Source organism: Apium graveolens, chromosome 4 (assembly GCF_009905375.1).
Source record: "Apium graveolens cultivar Ventura chromosome 4, ASM990537v1, whole genome shotgun sequence".
Taxonomy (NCBI): domain Eukaryota; kingdom Viridiplantae; phylum Streptophyta; class Magnoliopsida; order Apiales; family Apiaceae; genus Apium; species Apium graveolens.
The window spans coordinates 158,125,472-158,139,962 of record NC_133650.1 but is presented as its reverse complement, the minus strand read 5'-3'; the positions used below and the strand labels follow the sequence as shown (position 1 = coordinate 158,139,962).

At 35.9% G+C, this 14,491-nt stretch overlaps 1 protein-coding gene across 4 annotated transcripts; it reads left to right on the top strand.

Moving 5' to 3' along the window:
- Positions 1-8,133: 8,133 nt before the first annotated feature.
- Positions 8,134-13,150, top strand: LOC141720389 (TSL-kinase interacting protein 1). 4 transcript variants are annotated; one of them, XM_074522778.1, is made up of 9 exons: positions 8,134-8,313; positions 8,640-8,759; positions 9,063-9,175; positions 9,263-9,504; positions 9,581-9,794; positions 10,618-11,028; positions 11,125-11,322; positions 12,592-12,669; positions 12,753-13,150. In XM_074522778.1, exons 2-9 carry the CDS (start codon positions 8,651-8,653, stop codon positions 12,846-12,848), a joined length of 1,461 nt encoding a protein of 486 aa, XP_074378879.1. In that variant the 5' UTR covers positions 8,134-8,313; positions 8,640-8,650; the 3' UTR covers positions 12,849-13,150. The 4 variants fall into 4 exon arrangements, with proteins under 4 accessions (XP_074378879.1, XP_074378877.1, XP_074378880.1 ...); XM_074522776.1 differs by having other exon boundaries at positions 8,976-9,175; XM_074522779.1 differs by having other exon boundaries at positions 8,586-8,759.
- Positions 13,151-14,491: the final 1,341 nt, after the last annotated feature.

Below are 14,491 nucleotides of genomic sequence, written 5' to 3'. Positions count from 1 at the left end.
CTTGTTTATATTTAGAATTTAGGATATTCTCTTAATAATAAATTAGCATGGATATTTAAAAATTGGAGAAAATTGGATTTCATTGCTAGTTGTGTGGCCAGGTGTCAAATGGTTAGTAGCCGGCTCATATTTATATGAGTAGTCTAGGGTTGAGCGAGATGGAGCGAAACGCACTAGTTCAGGAATTTGGAAAAAAAAGAAAAAAAGAAAAAAAATGTTATGTATAATTGATCACGAGTGGGCTCTTTAGTACTCGAGTTATTAAGTTCTTAGGAGACTTTGTGCCTAGTGACCTAAGGCTTTTATAGTCTGGGATCCGCTAACCTAACGCTCGCTACATGGGTACTATTGAATAAGTCTTTTATGGACTTCACTTATTGCACGATCAAATAAGCATACTTGTGTTATTTTGTTGTAAATAAAAGCGTGAATCCAGATTAAACTCTGATATAAGAATTGAAGTGTTATAAGTTATTTTGAGTCTAGCTTTTATTCTATTTATAAACTTGTGATTGTTTTGATAAGTAGTGAGTCATGATTGTTGATCTAGTTGCGATAGTATATCTGTAAGCAGTTGCACACACGCACGTCTTTGGTTTGTAGATTGATTTGTGAGGATTGATTGATCTTTATGCGAATAACTGCATTTGTTGAGGTGCTGCTTGTTGATTGGTTTCGTTATTCTATGGGGATCGTTGCATTCATTTAGTTGCATTCATGCATTTATATTTCTTGTTTTTTAGTCTGTTTATGCTTGAGGACAAGCATCGATTCATTTATCCTTGGGAGAGGGAAACAATCCTTCGGGCATGCATCATTTAGATCAGTGAAATCAACACACATTATACACTTTCCATTAGTCTTCTTTACCATTACAGGATTTTCTAACCAATCTGGAGAATTTATCTCTTCAATGAAACCATCCTCTAAGAGCTTCTCAACTTCTTGCTTGATAGCTTTCTGCCTTTCATGGCCAAAACTCCTTTTATTTTCCTTTACGGTCTTTCGATTTGGATCCACGTTTAACTTGTGGGTGATCAATTATGGGTCTATATCGGGCATATCAACTGCCGACCATACAAATACATCATTATTTTCTTGCAAGAACCTTATTAGCTTCCCTCTAAGGGGCTCTTCCAACGATGTTCCAACAAAAGTTACTTTCTCGGGATCCTCAGGAACCAAAGGAATCGGGATCAAATCTTCTGCCACTTATTTCTCATCATTCTCACGGATATCCAGATCCTCAATAGGCAAGACTTGTACTCGGCTCCATCTGCCCTCAATGAGGCTACATAACAGCTTCTGGCCATCTTCTGGTATCCCCTTTCTTCTCATATTCCGCCTCTGATTGGAAATTTGATCACTGAATGGTAGGATGAGGGGACTGCCTTAAAGATATGTATAGATGTCCTTCACATGATCGTATTATGTGTTGATCCAGCCTTAACCACCACAAAGTTCAACATATGCGTGGCCTGTCTTGGCTTCTGACCCATAATTAAAGGTAGCTTAATTATCCCTTCAACGGGGCATTCGACTCCAGCGAACCCGTATATCGGCATATCAGTTGATGTTAATTGAGAATCGTTGTATCCCATCCTTATGAAGTATCATAGAGTAAGATGTCTACCGATGTTCCATTATCTACAAGGACTCTCTTTATCGGGCTGTTTCCTATGATAGGTGTTATGACTCGGGGATCGTCATAGGGAAACTGGATCCCCTCCAAGTCAAAGTCATCGAATGTCATTGTTACTCCTGTCTTATCCCTCTTCGGAGCTTCCCCAACTATGCACATGACTTCTCTAGCATAAGCTTTCCTTGAGTTTTTAGATGAGCCAGTTATAGTCGGTCCGCTGAAGATTATATTTATCACTACTCCTCAGGGATGGAGATTTCGCCCCTGATCATCTTGATCCCTTCTACGGTCATCAAATTTCCTTCTTCCATTATTATTTCTTTCTCCCCTCTCTCTTTCTATCTCTAGTATGCTTGTCGAGTTCTCTAGTCTTCACATCTTCACTTTGACTTATCGATAACTCTTAGTTCTCTAGTGGCTTCTTGACTTGTTGATATCTCAGAGTTCTTTAGTCAAATTCACCTTGTTGACATCTCAGAGTTCTTTAGTGAATTTTGACTTATCGATATCTCTGAGTTCTCTAGTGGAACTTGACTTATCGATAACTCAGAGTTCTCTACTGAATGTAGACTTGTCGATAACTCTGAGTTCTCTAGTGAACCAAAACTACTTATAATCAAAGATCAAGCCTTAAGAGAGCTTTGATCTATGTTTGTCATGTTCATATTTGCAAAGGAGTTCAAGAAATAAGTTAAAACTTTTGGAGTAAAAATTAGTCTGATTTAAAGAACTGTAAAAATGAGGGTCTTACCATGATTATTTGGACGAGAGAGAGAGAGGAGAGAGAGAGAGACTCTCGGCCAAAATAATACCAGCAACTTCAAACTGCCATATCTCCTTCACTACTCACTCAAATATTGTGTTCTATAGCTCGGTGGAAAGGTATTGAGATGGCCTACAATTCTTGTTGATGTTAAGTCTTATCGAATTGATTTACATGCTAGATAAAATTGTATTTCACTAAGTCTTATAGGTTGCTAAAGTGCTAGATCATGGTCATGGTTTATTTGTTTGTCGAGGTTTAATCGCTTGTTTATATTTAGAATTTAGGATATTCTCGTAATAATAAATTAGCATGGATATTTAAAAAAGGGAGAAAATTGGATTTCATTGCTAGTTGTGTGGCTAGGTATCAAATGGCTAGTAGTCGGCTCATATTTATATGAGTAGTCTAGGGTTGAGCGAGATGGAGCGAAACACACTCGTTCAGAAATTTGAAAAAAAAAAGAAAAAAAAGAAAAAAAATGTTATGTATAATTGATCACGAGTGGGCTCTTTAGTACTCGAGTTATTAAGTTCTTAGGAGACTTTGTGCCTAGTGACCTAAGGCTTTTATAGTCTTGGATCCGCTAACATAACGCTCGCTACATGGGTACTATTGAATAAGTCTTTTGTGGACTTCACTTATTGCACGATCAAATAAGCATACTTGTGTTATTTTGTTGTGAATAAAAGCGTGAATCCATGTTAAACTCTGATATAAGAATTGAAGTGTTATAAGTTATTTTGAGTCTAGCTTTTATTCTATTTATAAACTTGTGATTGCTTTGATAAGTAGTGAGTCATGATTGTTGATCTAGTTGCGATAATATATCTGTAAGCAGTTGCACACACGCACATCTTTGGTTTGTAGATTGATTTGTGAGGATTGATTGATCTTTATGCGAATAACTGCATTTGTTGAGGTGTTGCTTGTTGATTGGTTTAGTTATTCTATGGGGATTGTTGCATTCATTTAGTTGCATTCATGCATTTATATTTCTTGTTTTTTTTAGTCTGTTTATACTTGAGGACAAACATCGATTCATTTACCCTTGGGAGAGGGAAACAATCCTTCGGGCATGCATCATTTAGATCAGTGAAATCAACCCACATTATCCACTTTTCATTAGTCTTCTTTACCATTACAGGATTTTCTAACCATTCTGGAGAATGTATCTCTTCAATGAAACCATCCTCTAAGAGCTTCTCAACTTCTTGCTTGATAGCTTCTTGCCTTTCAGGGCCAAAACTCCTTTTATTTTCCTTTACAGTCTTTCGATTTGGATCCACGTTTAACTTGTGGGTGATCAATTAAGGGTCTATATCGGGCATATCAACTGCCGACCATGCAAATACGTCATTATTTTCTTGCAAGAACCTTATTAGCTTCCCTCTAAGGGACTCTTCCAATGATGCTCCAATAAAAGTTACTTTCTCGGGATCCTTAGGAACCAAAGGAATCGGGATCAAATCTTCTGCCGCTCGTTTCTCATCATTCTCACGGATATCCAAATCCTCAATAGGCAAGACTTGAACTCGGCTCCATCTGCCCTCAGTGAGGCTACATAACAGCTCCTGGCCATCTTCTGGTCTCCCCTTTCTTCTCATATTCCGCCTCTGATTGGAAATTTGATCACTGAATGGTAGGATGAGGGGACTACCTTAAAGACATGTATAGATGTCCTTCACATGATCGTATTATGTGTTGATCCAGCCTTAACCACCACAAAGTTCAACATCTACGTGGCCTGTCTTGGCTTCTGGTCCATAGTTAAAGGTAGCTTAATTATCCCTTCAACGGGGCATTCGACTCCAGCGAACCCATATATCGGCATATCAGTTGAGGTTAATTGAGAATCGTTGTATCCCATCCTTATGAAGTATCATATAGTAAGATGTCTACCGATGTTCTATTATCTACAAGGACTCTCTTTATCGGGTTGTTTCCTATGATAGGTGTTATAACTAGGGGATCGTCATAGGGAAACTGGATCCCCTCCAAGTCAAAGTCATCGAATGTCATTGTTACTCCTGTCTTATCCCTCTTGGGAGCTTCCCCAACTATGTACATGACTTCTTTAGCATAAGCTTTCCTTGAGTTTTTAGATGAGCCAGTTATAGTCGGTCCGCTGAAGATTGTATTTATCACTACTCCTCAGGGATGGAGATTTCGCCCCTGATCATCTTGATCCCTTCTACGGTCATCAAATTTCCTTCTTCCATTATTATTTCTTTCTCCCCTATCTCGCTCTCTATCTCTAGTATACTTACTCAATTTTCCTTTTCGAATATGGAATTCAATTTCATCTTTCAGTTGTCGGAACTCATCGGTGTTGTGACCAGCATCCTTGAAAAATCGATATTATTTGCTTTTATCTAGCTTGGCAGGATCAGCCTTTAGGGGCTTAGTCCAGTGAACATCTCTATCTCCCTCGATTTCCATCAAGATTTGGCTCATAGGAGCATTCAGTCTAGCATACTCAGTAAATTTTTGTCTGGGTCCCCCCTTCTTGGGTGGTAAATCAGATTCTTTATCAACTCTAGGATACTTGTCCTTTGCATTGTATTCTTGGTCTGTCTTCAGCTTCTTGCCACCAGTGGGCTCATTGTTCACTACTATTTTCTTCATGTTTTCTTCAACTTGGATGTACTTTCCCGCTCTACTTTGGAGTTGCAGCATATTTTCTGGTGGTCGCTTGGCCAAAGACATTTTGAAGAACTCATCATTGGTTCCTTATTGTAATGCTATCATAGCTGTCATGAAGATCTGGGACCTTCAGGGGCTTCCTTCGTGAAACGATTCAAGTAGTCCCTAAGAGACTCATTTGCCCCTTGCACTATGCTCATGAGAGAAGCAGAGCTTTTTTAATACACCTTTCCGCTGATAAACTGCTTGATAAAATCTTGACTTAAGTCTCTAAAGAATCCAATTGAGTTTGGAGGCAAGCGGTTGTACCACCTATGCCTGACAAGGTTTGAGGGAAAGTCTGACATTTGATCGAATTATTCACGGGCTGCAACAATAGTGCATTAAAGAAGTTCCTGACATGATTCATTGGATCTCCCGTTCCATCATGGGCCTTTATACTCGCCATCTTGAACTTCTTTGTGATATGAGTGTTCATGATTTCTGCCGTAAAGGCGGGGTTGGATCGTTGGGTCTCCAAGGGAAAGCAACTCAAACGGGTTTCCCCGAGGGATACCCATTAATTTTTCCTAGGAGTTTCCTCCAAATCGATAACCCGGGCAGTTCCCCTAGTTCCTCTAGCTTGGTTGGCCCTTGTTGGTTGTCTAACTTGACTTTTCTCCATATCCCTCCTTAACCTTAGAATTTCTGCCTCATGAGCACAAATCTTTTCCTCGAAAGTCTGGGATGTCACTCCTTGAATTTCTAGAGATCCGGGTTGCCTGCCCCCAACGGGCTCAAGGCGCCTACCTCCAACGGGATTTTATCCCTTCTTTTCCTCCTGTGATGGGTGTCTTCATCAGTTAACTCTTCACTCTTCTCAGTTTTATAGGGTCCGGATACATCTCTTTCATTATTGATTGATTGCAGGCCTATAAGATAATTAGAGTCGTCCCAAGGCTGGGATCGAGGTGGTAGGATGGCCTACTCCCTCCAGCCTCTGAGTAGATTGGCATTCCATAAATGGGATTTATGGGCATGTGATGCACTATGGTTGACATCTTGAAGCCCGCAGATTGAGTTCCCAAAGAAGCATTCAGATTCAAACTTTGAGGGTTTGCCTCTAAAGCCGGGGGTGGCTAAGATTCAGATCGGGGAATCATAGGATCCGTTGTCCCTTGAGAGTAAGTTGGGTAAGGGGGAATCTCAATGGCTAATGAAATTTTCTGGATAGTCCCAGCCAACCGGAGTTCCTTGAGGAACTTTGTTTTTACTCCGTGTGAGTACCATGGTTGTTGTTATTTTCCCACATACGACGTCATTATGGGTAAAAAATTAAGGTATATCTAATCCTAGGGTTCGTGAGCTCCAAGACTCTATTTGACTGCTCTCGTGTTTCGTGACTCAATCTGCCTTCACAAGATGCCTACGCACATTGTTGTATGCTAAGGATCAAGTTAAAAAACGTAGTTCTAATTTGTGGGATGAGGCCCCCGATATAGGAATGAGAAACCTTGAATTAGATTAGGGTTTTGAGACTTGATGGGCAAGTCTCAGATTTAGAATGGACTTTGGAGTCCTATAATGCAGGAAATTGATTTTTTATCCGATGAGGTTTTTTGGAGACCAATCTTCAAGGGATTTTGTCCTCAATTGAACAATATCTACCAGCTGATTTTACTCAAATTTATTAATTACGAAAATATTTAATATTCAAGATTTTAAGCCTGTTTAAATGGGCCTCATTTGCAGCCCATACTGGGTGTAATTAATGTCACATTAATTACGCGATTAAGATTTATTTTATTTCTTATCACTAACTTACCCCTATACTTAATATCTGTATAAAAAATATTATTTGTGAGAATTGAACCCGAATCTTTGAATTCACTTGTGCATATTTTTACCACTACATCGTATTGCTACTTTTTTTTTTTATCATACACATAATATGTTAGTGTCATGAATAGTAACAATTTATTTAACTTCAAACATAGTTAGTGGAATATTTGTAGAGTTAAATTTAATTAAGATACCATAATATGCAATGTTATCAAATTATTATAAGAAAAAAAAGATTAGAATTATAAACGAAAAAAATTTGAAAACGATTTAATGACGATATTAGTATAATTTTTTCTTCGAATTCCTGAAAAAACCCGAGAATATCTATTGTTAGTCTTTACAATATATATAAATTATTTTTATGTTACAACCATGATTATTGCTCAGTTGAGTTAAATAGATATTAAATTTTTGTCAGAGCGACGACAACAAAGTTTATTTATTAGATAAATATAATTTTTAAATAATTATAAATACATGTTATTTGAATAATAAATTGGCTCACTAGATTTTAAAAATAATTTAACATATATATTAATAAAATATTTAGCAAATAAATAAACGAGACCATGCATACTTTACTCAAAATATAAGAAATAATAATTTAGATATATACACACACGCACATATAACTTTAACTTTACTAATTGTAAAAAATCCAGTATTAAAGTTATATTTGGATTAATTAATATATCAGAAGATAACAACAAAAGTTTTTTATGTTGTGAAACTGAGAATGATAAGTTCTTAAAAAAAATTTAATGTGTTAAAAATTAGGTGGATTTGACTAATCTTCATTATGTTTATGTTGAATAGATTGGAAAATAAGGATATTGGGCCAACTTTAGTTAATGGATTCTGATATTTGTAATGATATTACATTAACGTATACGTTAAATCTCAAAAACTAATATTTTTTCATTAAATTAATTTATATTAACGGTAGTGTAAATTTTAATTTGTTGAATATTACGATTGTTAGTCATTATGACTTATGTTATATATTTTTAATCTTTTAAAATTGAACAAGGTAGTTATAAGTTATAAGCAGTAATTTTAATAATAAAATAGCTCAATACTCATAATTTATTTAATGAAAATTCAAAATTTCCGCTCAGCTTTCTATTGAATATACTATGTGTTAATTATTAATTTGCAAAATGCCATTAAATTTGCACATGTGAGAGGAGTTTCGTCCTGGGGCCCATCTCTGTGTTTAGCCTTTTGATGGATAGGAAGGCGAGGGAAGATTGAAAATTTCAAACCACCCCGCCCACACCATCCAAATAATTAAGTTCCCAATTACTCCTTATTTTCCCCTCTTCTTCGCACTTTCTTTCGTACACACCACCAGCAGCAGCAGCAGCAGCTTATCATCGTCTTGGATTTCGAATCCCTGCGAACCCCATCGGCTGGCTTACAATCCTTTTTACGTATTGTATGTATTTATTGTTTTTTTATGTTTCTCGATTTGTAATCGCTTTTAATTGATTTCATCCTTCCGTGTTTTTAGACTTTTAGGGTTCTCTTAACTCTTATTTGTTAGCTTCTCCCTCCCTCTCTCTCTCTTTATTAATGTTAATGTTTACATAGAGTTATATCAATCAATTTACTCTCTACACCGGAAAAGCTGTTATCTTTCAATTGAATTGTTTAGGGTTTTGTTTACACTTTTTTGCTTTTTTATTATTCGTAATTGGTGTTATGCAGTTAATTTATCTATCTATCTATATATATATATATCAACACATTTGTGCTATCAAGGTGGGAATGCTATGAAAGATACTAAAAACCATAGACGAGGAGGACCGTCTGTTAATGACCCCCTAAAGCGCAAACCTACCCCATCTACTAAATTAACCGCAAAATTCAAGAAATCAGCAGGTTTCTCCTTTTTACCACTTTATTCATCTTATCATCTTTCAATTTGCTTTTATTTCGTATATCATTGTTTACGCTTGCATTGCACTATTATTTCATTACACATCCTTTATATTTTTTAAAGAAGAATGTATATTTGCGCTGTTTTTTCGTTATTTACTTTCTTATACCTTACCTTGGGTATATATATATATATTTTATTTTTTTTTTCTGTTGTAGATAAAGAAAAGAATGCAGGGGTTTTGCCTTGTAGTCCTGTTCAACCGTTTGACCAGCAACTTACAAAACATGCTTGTTTTCTGCAAGAAACTTCCGAATTAACTAAAACCAAAGTACCTACTCATCATTTACACCCGTCAACAAAGATCAAACTACAGCTTTTTCCCATCAATGAAGACACTCGGATTAAATTGGAGAAAGTAAGCTAGATATGCATGAACAGAAGTTACACAGTCCTAGTTTATTCAAATTAGTAAAAATTTTGTTTTTTTGCTTTTTTGTTACAGGATGGTTACAATCCATTCCTAGAACTCACTCTAAGAGCTCGAAAGAAGATATCCTCTGTTATTACGCACATTGATACTAAATGGGGCAGTTCAAGTATTGCAACAGGGAAGCTTGTACTTGTTCCATATAGTATGACAGTGGACAGGGTAGCATCCGAGAATAGATGGACTTTGAATGACATTTCAGTGACTGCTGGAGATGTATATGCAGCCATGGACAGTCCTGCTGTATTTCGCTTAAGGTCATATGTTGAATACACTTGTGATAATTTGTTTGAGTTGTCATTTTCTACCACTAACCCACATTATCCTTTTTAGATATGGCTGGTTCTCTGGCCTTGAGTCCACTTGCTTGGAAGCTTGTTTAGGATCTGAAGATGTTAATGATTTCGCTACTGCTTCAGAGGTCACACCTGATCTGATGAAAGAATTAGAGAGGACAAGTGAAGATGTTGAAAAGCCGAATCATTTGGGTGATGCAGTTGATGAGATTGTGCCTGACCAGTGTATGGATGTTTTTGCTAATCATTTGGTAGCTCCTGATCTTTCTCTTTCTGTATTTTATTCTCATATGACAAGGGGTAATGAGATTTTTCTCAACAGTTTCCACCAATCCACATTTTTTGGTTGCTTAATATTTGTCTATGACATTAGTAGTCAGATGTATGAGCATATATACTCGCAATCCATTATCAGCTTTTACAAACTTTTAGAATATAGTTCCATTCTTTGTTTCCGAACTCTTGTACTTTTTCCTCAATTTTTTCCTACTTGTGGCATAATACATGATATGTGTGAGTGTGTGTCGGTGTAATTATGTGTGTGTCTGTGTAATTATGTGTGTATCTGTGTAATTATGCGTGCTTGTGTAATTATGTGAGTGTGTGTAATCTGAGCCTGATTTTTATGTTGCAACTGGATGTCATTCTAGCAGTCCCAACCAAATTAAAAACTCAAAGGCTTATGGGAACTTATCCTACAGTGAAAGATCTCCAGGGCGATTGTTTTTTCTACTATCATTTTGACTTTTTGTCATGAATGTTTGTTCATTATTACATGCAATGGATCAATTCATTAGCTACACTGTTTATAAAATGAAGAATACATCATCTTCTATTTCACGCTTGCATGCCTAGTCTGGTAGCCGTGTCTAAATATAGATCCAAATCCACATATTAATATTTCAAAATTGACAATCCGGCACTTGGATCCGTACCTGAGTCACTCTCGCAGCCAATTTTGAGTAATATTGGTTTTATTGGTTGTCCACATAGTTCGTAATTATTTATCTCATGCAAATTTAACAATTATTATGTCAGGATACCATAATATACTGTCTATGTTCTATTATGTAGGATTGTGAGAAGACGGACAATGTCATTGGAGAATCAATTGTAACATGCGATAATAATTTGACTACTGGCACTGGACAACTTTTACCATGGGATGATAGTATTCTTAATTTGAGTATTGGAGGTTTTATCTCTGAATTATCCTTACAGGGCATGACAAATGGTCGCAGTATGAAATCAACTCAAAACCAACAAGGCTTGCACCAAATCCAGCTAATTTCTGATATTAGCATTGGTGGGCTGCTTAATGAAGCATCTTTGCAAGGGAAGACCCATAATAATAAGTTAGCATTAAAAAGTAGCAAATCAGCTGTACAGGAAGATGTTGGCAGGGGATCGCAATTTTCCTGGGATGATGGTCTAACTAATCTGAGTATCGGTGGTCTACTTTCTGAAGCATCATTGCAGGAAAAGGTTAGTAATTGCGGACTTAAACTCCTAAGGAACTAAATCAGTAATACAGGTAAAACTTTATCATCTGATTTTCAATTGATTTATGCTGCTGTACAGATCCAGTCACAACCAGCAAAACAATTATTACGCGAATCACAGTTATCTATTTTAGATGCTGAACAGACATGCCATGCATTTTCATACCAAAAATCTTCATTACCAGAAAGTAATCTGACTTCGAAAGGAAGCGGTATGCCTGGCAGCAGCGGCCATAATGCCAGTTTAAATTCAACAAAAGTTTCTTCTTGTCCAGAGGTCTGGTACATCTTTTATTTTCTTTATGGGTAGTTTTTTATCCTGTCTCTCTAATTAAGCTTGCTCATATTAGAGAGTCTCCCAAATTTTTATAACACATTAATTGGGTTTCATAACTGTTAAATCAATTGCAAGCTCACCTTTAAATTTCCCACCAAACATCTATTTGCTTAAATATTTGGATGGTCATTTAACTTTAAGCATGTCTTGATGCACATGCCTATAGCATGAGCATGTTGCATTAGGACATTATTTAAAAACAAAAGTAGCTTTCCCGCTTAAAAAGGATTAGTACTTCATTTTTTCCTGGTCCATGCAAAAGACATTATGCAAAAATTTCATTCTTATTTCTTAAGATATTTATACAAAATTAGTTTAGTACTTAGCTGTAAATATGAATCATTTCTTTGTTCGCGGAATCTCAGTCTTCATATACATCAAGTATTGCTCTTTAACTATTGCCCACACGCGCACACGCCCACACACACGGGCATGCGCCCACACATTAACTTGTTTCTTGTGTACAACGGGCATGCGCCCACACACATAAACTTTTGTCTTGTGTACATTTCTTGAAACATTCAATTATAAATCTAACAATCGCTTCATTATTATTTTTCATTTCTGGTGAACTCTTGTTATATATCATATTCGTTATGCCCCAACCTTAGTATTTGGATATTTAGGCGCGAGGGTTTTTGTTCGTTAGAGGTATCAAATTTCAGCTTGCATCCCATTGCGATAATTGGGAGTTTTTATTTCTCCCTTTTTTTAAAAAAAAATTGGGAGCTGTTTTGTGGAGTTGTTGGGAAGTTGGCATGTTAAACCGACATGACCACTGGTACTGATGACAAGGTAGGGACTAAAGGATATATAGCCAGTTAAGGATGGGCGGCTGGCACTGCTGAATTGGCTAACCTAACGATGCATGCTTACTTTAACATATGTTTCATGTCAATATATTTATATTAAGATGTGCATAACATCTAAGGTTCTCATTGATTGTTCATAGTACTTATGGAAGCATGTTGAGTTACACTTAGTAAACGAATGTTACTGTGACCATGCAAGTGTACTTTTCCAAACAGTTAATCAATCTTAAATAATCCATCTACTATGAAGAGGGACCTTAAGATGAGCTGTTGGTAATAAAGAAAATCCTCATTTTGATACTTCATGTATGCTAAATTTGTGATTAAATATTGGTTGCTTTGTTTTACAAATAGCTTAAGAAACAAATTGGTCTCATCCAAGACTCTTCTTTGTCAGGAATCAAAGACTGATTATCAGCCTGGTTCAAGATTACACAGTGAAGATAGTTTCAGCGGGCTGACAGGCATCAAATGGGTACTTTTTTTTTAAAAAAATTCAGTTCAATGCTAATAATATTACTGTTATTTATTATTTATTAAGCTCAATGATGATTGCAGAATGACTCCTTGGGACCTTTTGATGTTGGAACATCCACCTTATCACAGTCACTCTTTGGAGGAGATAGCATTAGCTTCAGCAATCTCATTCGATAGAAGTTTTTCTTGCCTCGTTTTCTTTTTCTTTGTTTCTTTATAAAAAATGTTCTAGCCAATTGGAAATAGGGAAGTTTGGCACCTGAAGAATATGAAGAACTGCAATGCAGAAACTAATGAGAGCAATAATTAGTTGAAAAGCAATTGCTACTAGACTATACTTTGTAAAAGCAGCAAGGTCCATTGCTACTGGTCCAAAGGAATGTGGTAAAAAATACAAGCCGGATTGAGATAAAAAATTATAAATAGATTAAAATTGTAGCTATTGAGATCTCTTAATTCGTGAAAGGAATTTGTGTATCTGTATCTTCCTATTGGCCTTTACCAGTCTTGATTAAGCAACTGCTTTACCAGTCTTCGAATTATGTGGTAAGTTATGTGGACATTATGTAGTTTACCTTCTTTGTAACCCACTTTAGGATCAGAAAAGGTAAGGTCTTACATTTTTAGTACCTTAGGGGATCTGTTCTTGCAACTGCATTTCTGTTTGCATCTTAGGGATAGTTAAGCTGATGAACAGACTCTTTAACTTTTTCGAATGCTAGTTGTCGCCTTGTCAGTCACTTTCATTTTCCATTTGACCTTTGTAATTTGTACATAACCGAATTTTTGAAAATTTATCAATTTACAAATGGTCAATTTAGAGTATTATATTTAAAATTCCATTTCTTGAAGTCTAATAATTTCTTCAGAAACAAATAAAAACTACTTGCGATTTTTTGCTGAAAGCAAAATAAACTTAAAATAGGACTTTTTTTTTACCTTTGCTTAAGCTAGCATAAGCCAGGCTTTTGTTTTTGTTTGACAAGCATACAGCATGCTAAACATATGCGAGTCAATAGGTATTATGAGAAAGCAAGTCTGCTACAAATTAATTAAATTTGGCATTGTTAATCATGGTTCATTGTTTGGGTATTTATCATGGTTAATTCTTTGTGTATTTATAGGCAATACTGTTATAAGAGAGAGATATGTGAACTATTTTTCCCTCGTGCCTGTTAATAATCTTGTTTCTTGTTTCGAGTAAGATTAAATAATGCTAGTGATTAAGGGTTTATTCTCTTTTCTCTTGGGCCATATTTATCAAAATAATAATCTTATTTTGTGTGCTATTTGGAGCCTAAGTTCAGAATAGTGGTATTTTTAGGAGCTTACCCCTAAAATCATGATTTGGATCATTTCAGTGTATTCGAATGTTACACGTGCAATACCCTCTGCTTACAAGATATAAACCAAGTTAATTTACGGATGCTATATATATATTTATATGGCAAGATAAACTTATTCTGATTGCATCTTCCATTATCACAACTTACATCACAGAACTACTATTTAAAAAAATAAGCACAGGTTATACGTCAAAAATAGAGAATTATACTTTCCACTATTCTAATCCATCTCCAAGTCTTATCCGATATTATCTTCCCTCGAAGGTTTAAAGCTCGCAAATGTAATATGAGTAGGTTATGTCAAATCCAAGTCCGTCTTAGCCTTTCTATCCTTCTCCAATCAGATATCAATAAATGCTCCGCTCGGTGCAGTGAAACGAATATCCACCCACCCCAAACATGGCCAAACTGATACAATTTACAATCTCTCACTTTTTCTAAAATATACACATTATACGGATAATTTTTGTGGAG